Source organism: Carettochelys insculpta, chromosome 2 (assembly GCF_033958435.1).
Source record: "Carettochelys insculpta isolate YL-2023 chromosome 2, ASM3395843v1, whole genome shotgun sequence".
Lineage (NCBI taxonomy): Eukaryota > Metazoa > Chordata > Testudines > Carettochelyidae > Carettochelys > Carettochelys insculpta.
In genome coordinates, this window is record NC_134138.1 from 128996679 (window position 1) to 129009641 (window position 12963).

Genomic DNA, 12963 nt, shown 5'->3' on the forward strand with positions numbered 1-12963 from the left:
CGGCCAGAGTCAGCGTAGTTAGAGTTTTTAGTTTAGACTGTTGATTTCTTTTCTTGCAAAAAAAAAAAAAAGGAGAAAAGACAAAAAAAAAAAATATATATATATATAGAAAGTTTTAATAAAAGAGAGAGAGGAGCGGAGACAACGCGGGGCCGTGAAGGCCAGTAGGCCTCCAGCCGCGGCAGGCTGGGGTCCACGAAAGGGGAACAGGCACAGAGACAGTGCTAAGTACCCTATTAACAGCTCAAAAGACTCACTGCGATGTCCTCTTCAGGATTCAAAAAGTGTGAGTCCTGCCGCGAAGCTATGCCAGCCTCCGATGGGCATAGTCAATGCATTAGGTGCCTGGTGGAATCACACGTTACCCAGAAGTGTTCCTTTTGTGCAAAGCTCACAGCCAGAGCAAGAAAGGATAGAGAAATGCGGCTGAAAATGCTGCTGTTTGATAAGGCCCTCCAGCCAGACGTGCCGGAGAGGCCTCAATCGGAAGGACCCACAGGGCTCCATAAAAGGAAGGTGGCTTCCCTCACCCCCTCGGTGCAGAAACGGAGGAAGCTCTCTCCAGCCCGATCCCTGCTGGCGGTCACAGCGACCGGGACGGGCGTAGCACACAGCCACCAGCTGCAGTCCCAAACAAGCGGCAGCGCAGCAGCGCACGTGGCAGAGGCTGAGCCTCCAATTACTAAACAGCCGGCACGCACAGCCTTCAGAGCGGCAGCCAGGCAAGCTCCGGAATCGGCGGCACCGCCGCAAGCAGCACAGATCCCTGTGGCGCCAATGGTGCAGGGCCAACAGGCACACAGCCTGCAGGCACCGGAGGAGGCTATCCGGGCGGCACCGCAGCTGAGTGTGCCAAGCGCGGCGCTGACAGCGGGGCCGAGATCCCCGGCACAGAAGGGGGCGGTGCCATCCCCGCAGGGGAGGGGAAAGACAGCAGCAAAAACCCGGCACCGCAGCCCTTCTCCAGACAGGGCTGCAGTGCTCCTTTCAACAAGCCCTCCCCTTATGCTGCGCACGCCAACCAGAAGGCATGGGTCTCCTCCAGCCTACCCAGAGCCTCCTTCTCCGTTCCTCCAACCAGCGTCACCGTGGCTCGGGCCACCCTCGCCTTTTCTGGGATTGGATCCCCTGGAGTACTATCACAAACCGGTTTCACCACTGTCTCAGTCATCGAGAAGATCTCGCTCTCCCAGACATCGGGAGTATGCACCTCGAGAGTGGTCCAGGTCTCCATCCCAGGAACCGTGCCCGTGCTGCCATGGTCGCCCTCACCATGCTGGGCATAGACACCACAGGCATACACCCAGGGGCAGGTCCCCCTCGACCGTCCAATATCCCCGCAGGCACTCCCGGACGGGGACGGAAACACAGCGGTCTCAGGGGGAATTGATATTGGAACCCCGAGATTTTCCCTCGCAAGCCTCTAGCGAGAGGGTGTACCACCGACAGCAGGACCCTGAGAGTTCGAGGGAGGCTTACCCTAGTGGTTCCTCCTTGTCCTCCCCCGACGAGGCTACGGCCCCTGGGGATGTTGCTCCCCTGGACGACCTCAAACAGTTTCAGGAGCTGTTTAAAAGGGTGGCTTTCATGCAAGGCATCCAAACAGCAGAGGTGCAGGAGAAACACCACAAGCTCCTCAAAAATCTGAGACCTCCGGCCTCATCCAAAATCGCTATTCCGCTCGACAAAGCAATCATGGAGTCAGCCACCACCATATGGCACACCCCGGCTTCCGCTCCACCTATAAACAAGAGACCGGATAAGAAATACTTCGTCCCGGCGAAGGGCATGGAGTTTCTGTTTAGTCACCCACAACCAAACTCACTGGTGGTAGAATCGTCTCAGCAGAGATCAAAGACTTCCCAGTACAAAGTGGGGGGCACAGACAGAGATGCCAAGAAGCTAGAGATATTCGGCAGGAAGGTATACTCCTCCTCTACCCTGCTGTTGAGAGTGGCAAATTATGCAGCACATCTAGCGAACCATAATTTCGATAATTACTCCAGGCTTACTTCCCTCATGGACACGCTTCCGGAAGATAAGAAGCCGGTGCTGAAGGCCATCATGCAAGAGGGCTATGCAGCTTCGAGGACGGGAGTCCAGATCGCCCTGGACGTGGCGGACACGGCGGCACGCTCAACGGCTACGGCAGTGGTCATGCGCAGGGAATTCTGGCTTCAGACATCGGGTATCCTGAGGGATCTGCAGGCGAAAATTGTTGATCTCCCCTTCGACACGCAGAAGCTGTTTGCAGAGTCAACCGATTCGGTCCTTCATTCCAGTAAGGACTCAAGAGCTACACTCAGAACCCTGGGTATTTATACCCCTCCATACAGAAAGAAAAGTATTACCCTCAACAAAGGCGGTACCCGTACCAACCTCAGCGTGCTCAGTACCAACGGGGCTACGACCAAGGGCAACATCAGCAGCAGCAACAGTATAGAACTCCTAGGCGACGTTCCCAACAGAGCCGTGCATCCTCGGGGCAGGCCCAAAGGCAACAAGTTTGACGGACAGGTCGAGGGCTGCACTATTACCACCATCGCGCAATGCCATCCCCAGCTAATGTTCCATCATCGCCTCCGACCGTTCCACTCACAATGGCAAAAGATCACCACAGACAAATGGGTACTGGAGATCATAGCCACGGGTTACGCGATCCCCTTCCAGTCGCTCCCACCACTGAAACCTCTGCCCAGGCCTCATCTCAGGGATGCTTCCCACGAGGCGAAACTCAAGCAGGAGGTGGACCATCTTATGTTCATAGGGGCGGTGGAAAGAGTGCTGGAGCGACTCCAGGGGAAAGGGTTTTATTCACGATACTTCCTCACAGAGAATTAAACAGGAGGCTGGAGGCCCATCTTAGATCTTCGAGGCCTCAACCGGTACTTGCGCAAACAACGTTTTCGGATGATCACAGTCGCCTCCATACTCACTGCATTGGACGATGGAGATTGGTTTGCAGCCCTCAACTTACAAGATGCGTATTTTCATATAACGATCCACCCGGCACACAGACGCTTTCTCCGTTTTATGGTCGGCAAAGAACATTTCCAATACAAGGTCCTTCCGTTCGGCCTCCTCTCGGCCCCCAGAGTCTTTACCAAAACCCTGGCAGTGGTGTCAGCCTACCTGCACAGACAGGGGGTATTTATATTCCCATATCTGGACAACTGCCTACTGAAAGGGACCTCGAAGGCAGAGGTACTACACATGATACGCCTCACAGCGAACGTGATTTCTTCGCTGGGCTTGGTCATCAACCTCGAGAAGTCAAAGACCGACCCCACACAAGACATAGAGTTCATAGGGGCTCGTATAAACTCTATTACAGCAAGGGTCTATCTACCTGACGCTCGCTTTCGCGCCATCGGTTCCCTGGTGCAAGTCATTACATACAGCCCCACGGTGCCGGTCTTAACGTGCTTGCAGCTGCTAGGCCACATGGCAGCGGCAACGTTTGTGGTGCAGAACGCCAGATTGCATATGCGCAGCCTGCAACATTGGCTGGCGAGCGTCTACAAGCCGGCGTCCCACACTGTCCGCAGGGTGGTGTCTCCCATGACAGAGGTGCGCAGATCCCTGCAATGGTGGGTAAACCCCAAGAACATGCTAACAGGGGTACCCTTTCACCAACCACAAATCTCTAGTTTTCTTATTACCGACGCTTCCCACATAGGGTGGGGAGCACACATTGACGACAAGGTGACGCAAGGACTGTGGTCCCCTACGGAACAGTCACTGCATATAAATATACTAGAGCTCAGAGCAGTGTTCAACGCCTGCAAACACTTTCGAGACCACATACAAGGCAAAGTAGTCGGGATCAATACAGACAATACCTCCACCATGTTTTATATAAATCGACAAGGAGGAGCTCGATCCCGTGCCCTATGTGCGGAAGCAGTCCGGCTGTGGAACTGGTGCATCGCCAACAATATAATGTTGAAGGCCTCGTACTTACCAGGCGCTCACAACATGAAAGCAGACCAGCTGAGCAGGTGCTTTGCACTCACGCACGAATGGCAGATCCGCTCCGATCTGCTACGACCGATCTTTCATACATGGGGGTTTCCCCAGATAGACCTGTTTGCCACTCAGCACAACAAGAAGTGCCCCCAGTACTGCTCCAGGGCAGGATTGGGGCGGGGGGCCCTGGGGGACACATTCGCGATTTCGTGGAAGGGCCCCCTGCTTTATGCGTTTCCCCCCACAGTGCTCATCCACAAGGTCTTGCAGAAAGCCAGGAGGGAGAGAGCCCGCATGATCCTAGTAGTCCCAACGTGGGATCGACAGCAATGGTTCCCCTTGCTTCTGTGCATGTCGGACCGCCCACCGCTTCCCCTTCCAGTGGCGCCAGACCTGCTCACGCAGGCCCAGGGGTCCATAGTGCACCCACACCCTCAAGGCCTGCACCTACAAGCGTGGTTAATCCATGGCTCAGCTCCCTAGAGAGTATATGTATGGAGGGAGTACAACAAGTCCTGCAGAGTCACCGAAGGACCTCCACCAGGAAGACTTATAAGCAGAAATGGACCTGATTCACTGCTTGGTGTTCTGTCAAGCAGTTAGCTCCCCTTGATGTTCCTATACCTGTAATACTAGAATACTTACTGGACCTCAAAAGAGGCGGGCTCTCCCTATCCTCGCTAAAGGTCCATCTCGCCGCTATATCGGCTTTTCGGCATGAAGAGGAGGGGCCCACGGTGTTTGCCCATCCTATTGTTACCAGGTTCCTGAAGGGGCTGGTAAACCTGTACCCCCCTCAGAAACCGCTTCCACCATCGTGGAACTTGGACCTGGTGCTCAGCGCGCTAACGGGCCCACCTTTTGAACCCTTAGCCACAATTCCCCTACGTCTACTTACGATAAAAATGACCTTCCTTCTTGCAATCACGTCAGCTCGCAGGGTGAGCGAGCTCGCAGCGGTTATGACAACGCCGCCCTGCACAGTATTCTCAAAGGAGGCGGTAACCTTACGGCTGCACCCAGCCTTTGTTCCGAAAGTTTCTTCAGAGTTCCACCTTAACAAACCTATAGTTTTACCCTCGTTTTACCCGAAGCCTCACAGCTCCGGCAAGGAGGCACACCTACATCTCCTGGACGTGAGGAGGGCGTTGGCCTTCTACATAGACAGAACTAAGTCCTTCCGGAAAACGGACAGGCTTCTAGTGTCTCTGGCTCCCAGGTCGAAAGGGGAGGGTCTCTCTTCACAGAGAATCTCGAAGCACATTGTGTCCTGTATAAAAATGTGCTATGAATTTCGAAAGACTCCTTTGCTGGCCCCGCCCAGGGCCCACTCCACCAGGGCGGTGGCGGCGTCAACAGCCTTTTTCAAGGGCATCGCGTTAAAAGACATCTGTAGAGCGGCGACCTGGTCATCCTATGACACCTTCGCCAAACATTATGCTCTGCACCGGGTATTGGAAGAGGATGCCCGTCTGTCGACAGCAGTCCTTTCAAGGGCAAGATGCACATAAACTGATTACCCACCTCCTTACTTGGGTTACTGCTGGGTAGTCACCTATTGTGGAGCACCTACGGGGACACTCGTAGAAGAAAGAGAAGTTACTCACCGTAGTAACGATGGTTCTTCGAGATGTGTCTCCGTGGGTGCTCCACCACCCGCCCATCCTCCCCGCTTCGGATCTCTCTTTAGTGTTTTTCAGGAGCATCCGAGGCGGTTGATCAAGGAACTGGCGGGGACCAGATCGCGCACGTGGCCAGGGGCGCGCAAGGGAGAGGCGCGCGCCGGTGCATGCGTGGTCCGAGAGAAACTGCTGGAAAGTTTCCAATCTGCGGCGCCGGGGCGAGCCCGACACCTATTGTAGAGCACCCACGGGGACACATCTCGAAGAACCATCGTTATTACGGTGAGTAACTTCTCTTTCCTGGGTTCTAAGAGGGGTTGTCTCACTTGAGTGGTGGCAGCTACCTCCCAAGGTCAGGGAATCTGTAGCTTTGGGAAGCTTTTAAGCGTAAGCCTGAAGGGGCAAGGTATTTTTAAGGTCTCTCGTGGGCCCCCACCTTCTGCACTCGGAGTGTCAGAGTGGGGAACAGCCTTGACACATCCTTTCCAACATTTTTATTATCTTTAATTATAGCAACTCTGGCTATTTTTGGTTATCCATATAAATATCCATCCTCCCCTCCATCTTTTTTTTAAAAAACAAACTTGCTATGTTCTTGGCCTCAGTGATTTCTGATGAGAGTGAGTTTCACTGCTTACTTGTGCCAATTGTGAAAAATTATTTCCTTTTATCAGTTTTGAATTTACTACATTTTAATTACTGCAAGTACTTAGTTCCTTATGCTTATGTTAGTCCCATCGGGGTTGGTAGGGCTAATCTTGTGAGGAAGATGAACAGGATTTGGGACCTGTTTGAGATATTTTCAATTTAAATAGAAATACATTTTTGAGAAAGCAAAGATATATTTGTGGATTTTTCTAGAGATGGTATGTGAGACTCACAACCCTGAGGTACGAAGTATTTTGCCTTGGCAGTCAGTAAATCTTTTTGTAAGTGACTCGAGGTGTGCTCTTGTCATTGGCACTGTACCGATTATAGTGTGATGTGCACCTCTGAGTAAAATTCCTTCTCCATCCTATATCAGTTAAAAAAACAGGCAGATGAATCAAATAGTTCTTTGCTGTCTAACAGTGTGCAGGGTTAAGTGTATGGACATTAGAACTCTATAATTGTTCCCATTTCAGTAACATTGCTGTTTAAAGAAGTTTTTGTGGTAGAGGAGAAGAAGACGGTGGAAATCCAGTTTAGCTTCAGAGCCATAAAGATGGGTGGTCAGACCATTTAAATCACTTGAAATGATAGTTGTTTGTCCAAGCACTGTACACATAATAAGAGAGCATAGCAAAGTTTCCAGGGAGGATCTAGCACATGCTTGCAATTAGAAGTCAGCAGCAGACAAAAAGGACAATGAGTAACATTTCTCCATGACCTCACTAGGATATTTCCCAGCTCTCAAGTAACCTATGTACGTGTGACGGAACAAGTGAAAAATAGTACACAGTTGGGTTATAAGCTGTAAGGCATCTTCTTCTGGTTTATTTTCCTTTATTTAAGGACTTCTGTCTAAACAACTTTCCCAGGTATGTATTAGGAGTGTAAATGGAGGACTTGGGTGAAATCCTGCAACCCTCTCTGCCACAGTTACTCCAACTGAAGTTGGCAAAATTGGTCACATGTATAAGGAGTCTTTGAATGGGAGAAGGTTGCAGAATTGATCCTTGCATCCCTACAGCCCTAGCACCTTCTGAGTTCATTTTTGGTCACGTCGTAGAACGGGAAGGGACCTTGAGAAGTCATTGAGTCCAGTGCCCTGCACTCACAGCAGGACCTGTCACCGTCCCTGATGGATTTGTTGTTTTAAATCTAACCTGGCCTGGGCCCTTGAAAAGCCCCTCAGGCATTGAGCTCACAGCCCTCAGTTTACCAGGCCAATGCTCTAACCACTGAATTCCCTCACTGACTTTAATTGAGATACTTGTGTGAGCAAGGATTGCAGGATTCAGACAAGTGTGTGTTCGCACACATTGAGAGGGGTTGATTTTTCAAGGTGCTAAGGCCCTCAGCTCCAGCTGACTTTATTAGGTGGACTGATCCTGCAAATCCATAAGCATGTGAACAGTTGCACAGGTTGCAGGAATGTGGCCTACAGTTACTGAAAGTGGTCTGGCATGTCTTGCATCTGTTAATTTTTAAAATTTATATAATGGGTATAAATATTACTAATATTATGCTGGCTTCAGTTTACGTGTAAATCAAGTTGGGTATTTTCCACATATTTACAGTGTAGATACATAAAAGCAGACATGCTGTTTCTAGCTGATATATAGCTATTAATCACGTAAGGTCAGCAGGTTCAGGCTGTGTGCTTTTAGTGCGTAAGAATGTTTATGGCCATTTATTCATGCACATATAGTCTTTATTCATGCAAATGTAGGCAAAACTGTTCCAGAGCTCTTTCTGTGGAAGTGAAGCCCTGCATGACCATGAAAGCCAAGCCATAGGTTGCTACGCATGTGGTGTGATCGCAAATTGGCACCCTGAGAGGGAGTATTATTTTCAGAGGTAACAAGTGAGCATGGATGGCTCTTGCAAACTTTCAGCAGAAGAACTAAAGGGTAACAATTTGTGCTGCATCTCATCCCTCTCAATCTCCTTCCTCCCCACTCTGCTTATTTTCTTCTGTTGTTTAAAGTTTTAATACAATGGTTTTTATAATCGGTCAAAAGCTATAAAACCTTAAGCACCAGTTTTCTAGTACTTTTGTGTTTGGTTTGGTTTGGTGTTTTGTTTTGGTCTGTTGCTGATTATTTCCCACAATTTAGAGTTTAGAAGCATGTACTTTGTAAAGATGAAATCTCTTCTGACAGAAAATCTTGGTGGATGTATGGAGCTACAGAACCCCCTACTGGGTGGCTGGTGAAGTGCAAGAGCCTAAAAATCTCATCTTTCACTTCTGCTGAAAGAAAAAAGACTTTGTACGCAGATTCCTGCCAGCCAGCTCTGTAGGAAGATAGGAGGTGTGTCTGTGTCTTGAACTTTCAGCACTGGAGCCTAATCCTGGAAATGTTTAGTGGTAGTTGATTTTCATGCAAGTAGTTCCACTGAGTTCAAGGAAAGATTTTATATAATGCTGCATGTCTGGCAGGAAGAAAGATGAATGTGTGTGTGTTAGAAATGTTACTGGAAAGAAGCAAATCCTGATTTTGGAAATCAACCAATGCAATTTACGTACTTGGTCTCTTTAAGCACAGTACAGCCTATAGGGCTAACCTGCTTGTTTTCCTAGAGATATATAGACTTATTACGTCCTTATTGTTTTGATTATATGTTTATTATAATATGTTACAGTAGCTTTATATTGGCTGTTTGACTGTAACACAAGGGGTTTACAGGCCAAATCCTGTATGTGGAGCTAAAGCAAAGCTAAAATGCATGTGCCTGGGACCTTTCCCCCAGATAGCATAGTCAGTGTGCACATATTCAGGGCCTTTCACCCGGATAAAACAACCTTCAATGGCACAGGGCTTCCAAGAATACCCTCAAACTTAGCAGGTACATCATTACTTAGAAAACCCTAAAATAATTGGTTAAGACCAGATTAAATAACTGAGTAGAAGAGAAATAATTAATGTGATAGACAACCATAAATGCCTATGTGTAGCCAGACAGTCTCCCCCTTACAAGCCAGCTTGCTCGTTGCCCCCCCCACTGAGGAGCACACAGGGCACAGAAATGGCTGCTGACAGCACAGTTTTTGATGCCCTCATTGAGGCCCAGATATGCTGGCTTATCGTGACCCTGAGAAGCAGAAAGTACAGCTAGAAGGCTAACAGGCCAGACTGTCAACATGAGAGGGGGGGGTGGACCCTCAGAAATCACCCCAGCTGGCATTGACCAATATGATGCGCACACACAATCACCCAGAAGGGGACGTGCCCCGCCCACACAAAAGAATGTCCTGTACTCCTAAATTGCTTATCTCTTGTCTTACAAGTGCAAACTAAGTAGAAATGGCCTTGTAACAAACTGGAGTCACAAAGACAAACCAGTATGATCTGGCACCATAGATAAGAAAGAGAATACGTAACCCAAAAAGGGGTATAAAAGATGGGTCCAGCAGAACTCTAACTTTGAGTGCATTTCAACCAACTTCCTGCTGGTCGGGTCAGGTGATTGCCTCCCGAGGTCCACTACTGGGGACGCCCAACCTCGTATTCGTCTTTCCGCGGAATTGAGTGACCGATCCGGCTTGGCTACGCTGGTATCGAGAGACGCAGAGAGGGTAAGATACACCCATGCTAGGTCTCTGACTTTTTTTTGTGCACAGCTAAAGAATTAGAGCTCTGTAACTAGATGTCATTGTGCCAAGATATCATTGTGTTAGATGGTAACAGATATCTTTGTATTGGATTGTAACCTAACTTGTTAACACCTATACTTTGCTAGCATATAAGAAGTAAACAATAGCCTTTTGTAACCGCACGCTTATAACTGTAGCTTAATAAACTTGTAACTAGTTAAGATCCAAGCCTAACTATTTTGTTAACCCTTTTGTCACTGCAACACAGCCGGCACAACAAAAGAACTTTAACCATTTGGTTACAACAGCCTGGCCGTAGGTAAGAGTGCTAGGAGCTGCCTGCTCTAACAGTAAAAAACTGGGTTGCTTAGGACCCAGGGGAATCCGTCAGCCTGTCTTGGCTGCTTGCAGCGACGAGCTCTCTGCTCTTGTAGTTTTAAACTTGGATGATAACAAGGGCATAGTTGGTACCTCACCGCACATTTACCCGGCCACCGGCTAACAAGTTAACCTATGCGATCACAAGTTGAGATCAGAGAGATAGCGACCTATCGGGGGAAAAAAACCCACATCACCATTAATAAAGTGAGGAAATACAAATAAAGAGAAAAGAAAATTATCAAACATAACATCAACATAATGTATTATAAATGTGACATCCTGGCCTAGAGGTGGTAGTCCTTGGGAGGTGCCAGAATGATGGCCACTGGTTGGATGCACTATGGCTTATTTGGAAATAGGCGCTATTCCCTATCTTCACAGCACCTATTTTGAAAGAGCTATTTCATGATAGGTTCTATTCCTTGTGAAATGAGCGCTATCCACTTTGAAATAAGATGGCCACTGTTTCGAATTTATTTCAAAATAGCAGTTGTGTCACGCAGATGCTAGGATAGTTATTTGGAAATAACATCTGTTATTTCGAAATAACTGTGCTGTGTAGACCTACCCACAGAGAATGGACTAAATAGGGCAAGTTACAGTGAGCTTAATGCATTTGTATGCAACATAGCAGAACGTGATAACACGTCCAACAACATATTGGTTCATCCTTTGTAACCCTCTGATTTGCCGTGACTGACATTAATTTTGGGCCTGATGCCCTTGGCAGCTGCCGTTTATGTGGTCTGTTACTTTTTGGGTTTTTTGAAAACTAAAGCTATACTTTTGAAGAACTGTTGCCAGCCTAAACTCACTCTTCTGGAAGTTATGGATGTGCCAATACCATGAGCAATAAAGCCATGTACACACTACCATTTATGTCAGTATAACTTAGGTTGCTCAAAGGTGTGAATGAGCGTGTGATTGTAAATTACAGTGATCAAAGCGCCTGCATGGACTGTGCTGTGTTTGTGGGAGAGCTTCTCCTGCCCGAGTAGCTGCTGCCAGTTCCTTGCAGTGGCTAGAGAATTAAGTGGATGGGAAAGCTCTCCTGTCAGCTTTGAGTGTCTGCCCAAGCAGAGTTGCAGTGGCACAGCTGCCCTGGTGCAAGTGCATCTCTGTGAGCGAGATAGCGTAGCCGTAGCCTCATAACAATTCCACACAAAGATTGGAAGGAAAATGCATTTTTTTGTATTTTTATTTCCAATTTGCTCGTTTTGTATGTTTGACAGTCTGGTGTGGGTCTTTCACACAGCAAAAGGCAGATTTGAATGAAAACATAAGTGTAAAACCATAGAAATTATCAGGGTGCTCAAGGGCAGAGTTTTAACTCAACCTATTTTATAGTTTTTTGTTGTCTACTTTTAAAAGATTCACCTAGATTTCAGTTTGCTGGATTTTTTTTTTTCTGCAGCAGCCGTTCAGATGTCCTCATCTCTGTACAGTGAGGTTTGTTAGGGTGCGAAAAAATCTCTCAGGTATTGTGGTGGAAGCTCCTTATTCTGAGCCGTGTAAAACTAGAGACAACACCCTCTTAATATATTACACTAGCTGCAGAGGACCAAAATGTCTTTTTCTCATCTTTCGATCGTGTCTATGGTTGTGTGATAATGTTCATGGTGCATGCTTACCGTGACAGTAGTAACAAAAGCACTTATCCTGCAGTCTAGCTATTTATGAATAAGATTTTGAAAAATCATCCTTTGACTGTTGTTCCTGTACTATATACTACGTTAAAAAATATGAGACTGCTCTGACAGAGCTTAGCTTGTGTTTGATCCTTTCCACTTCTCCTGCTTGGGTACTTTTTTTTTCCACTATTCTTTTACAAACAAGGATTGGTCATGGCTCTAGAAACAGGATTTTTAAAATTTATTGAACTCCCTCTCTGTATTCCAACACAACAACACTCTGAAATGAGTCTAGGGGAGCTACTTCTGGACAGTGGGTCATCATCTCCTGAGGTAAAAGTTGTGTCTCAGTTAGGAATGCTATTTGATGCCTTGTCTTTCCATGTACTCTTGAGCAAACTAGATCTGTCTACCAGCTGTAGATGTTCCCATGCCTGTTTTGTATTTTCATTCGAGCTTACAATGTGTTTGCCTTGTTTCTAGGACTAATCACAATAAAAGAGGCCCGAGATATAGAAGCCAGGCTTAATGAAGTGGAGAAGCTTCTGAAGATTATTATTAATATGCCTTGGAAAGTGAGTATGCCAAGGACCACCTTACTGAGCTTCAGACTTGGTGGCTAGTAACCTGCCTTCTTCATGTAGGTGGGAAGGCATAGGGGTGTTTGGGCTTTTACAGAGGTAGAAGGGGCTGTTCAAGATCCTCATGGTGTCTTACCTCTTGTTTCTGCCCTGATGCTTTTTCTCCTAAGCAGCCTTTGGATATCCTTCTTTTCCATCTTGTACCCAGAGGGCCCTGCTTCACCCATTGGACCTAACTATCACCCTCTCTCAAGTCACATACATCCCTCACTGCAACACAGGTTCTTCTTTTAATCCATCTAAGTTGGTGGTTCTCAACCTGTTTACCATTGTGAGTCACACATGCAGTTCACTCTATGTTATGTGAGCTGCATCCACACAGCATACATATATTTAGTGCCCATGTGTGCACATGGGCTGCAGCTATGTGCTGATTGGATCCCAAGCAGCTGGCAGGTTGAGAACCAGTGAGTTAAGTAACACTTGATTATGTAACATTTACTACAGAGTGCCCTGTGCATTGCCATGACTATCATCAT

General features: G+C 47.7%; 1 protein-coding gene across 1 annotated transcript in view; it reads left to right on the plus strand.

Annotated features, from left to right (window-relative positions):
* Positions 1-12963, plus strand: part of PXDC1 (PX domain containing 1) — a 44097-nt gene that overhangs the window by 10540 nt on the left and 20594 nt on the right. Inside the window, exon 2 of the mRNA XM_074987737.1 lies at positions 12327-12418. Within this exon, the coding sequence (XP_074843838.1) occupies positions 12327-12418 (92 nt within the window). The remainder of the gene's footprint in view (positions 1-12326; positions 12419-12963) is intronic.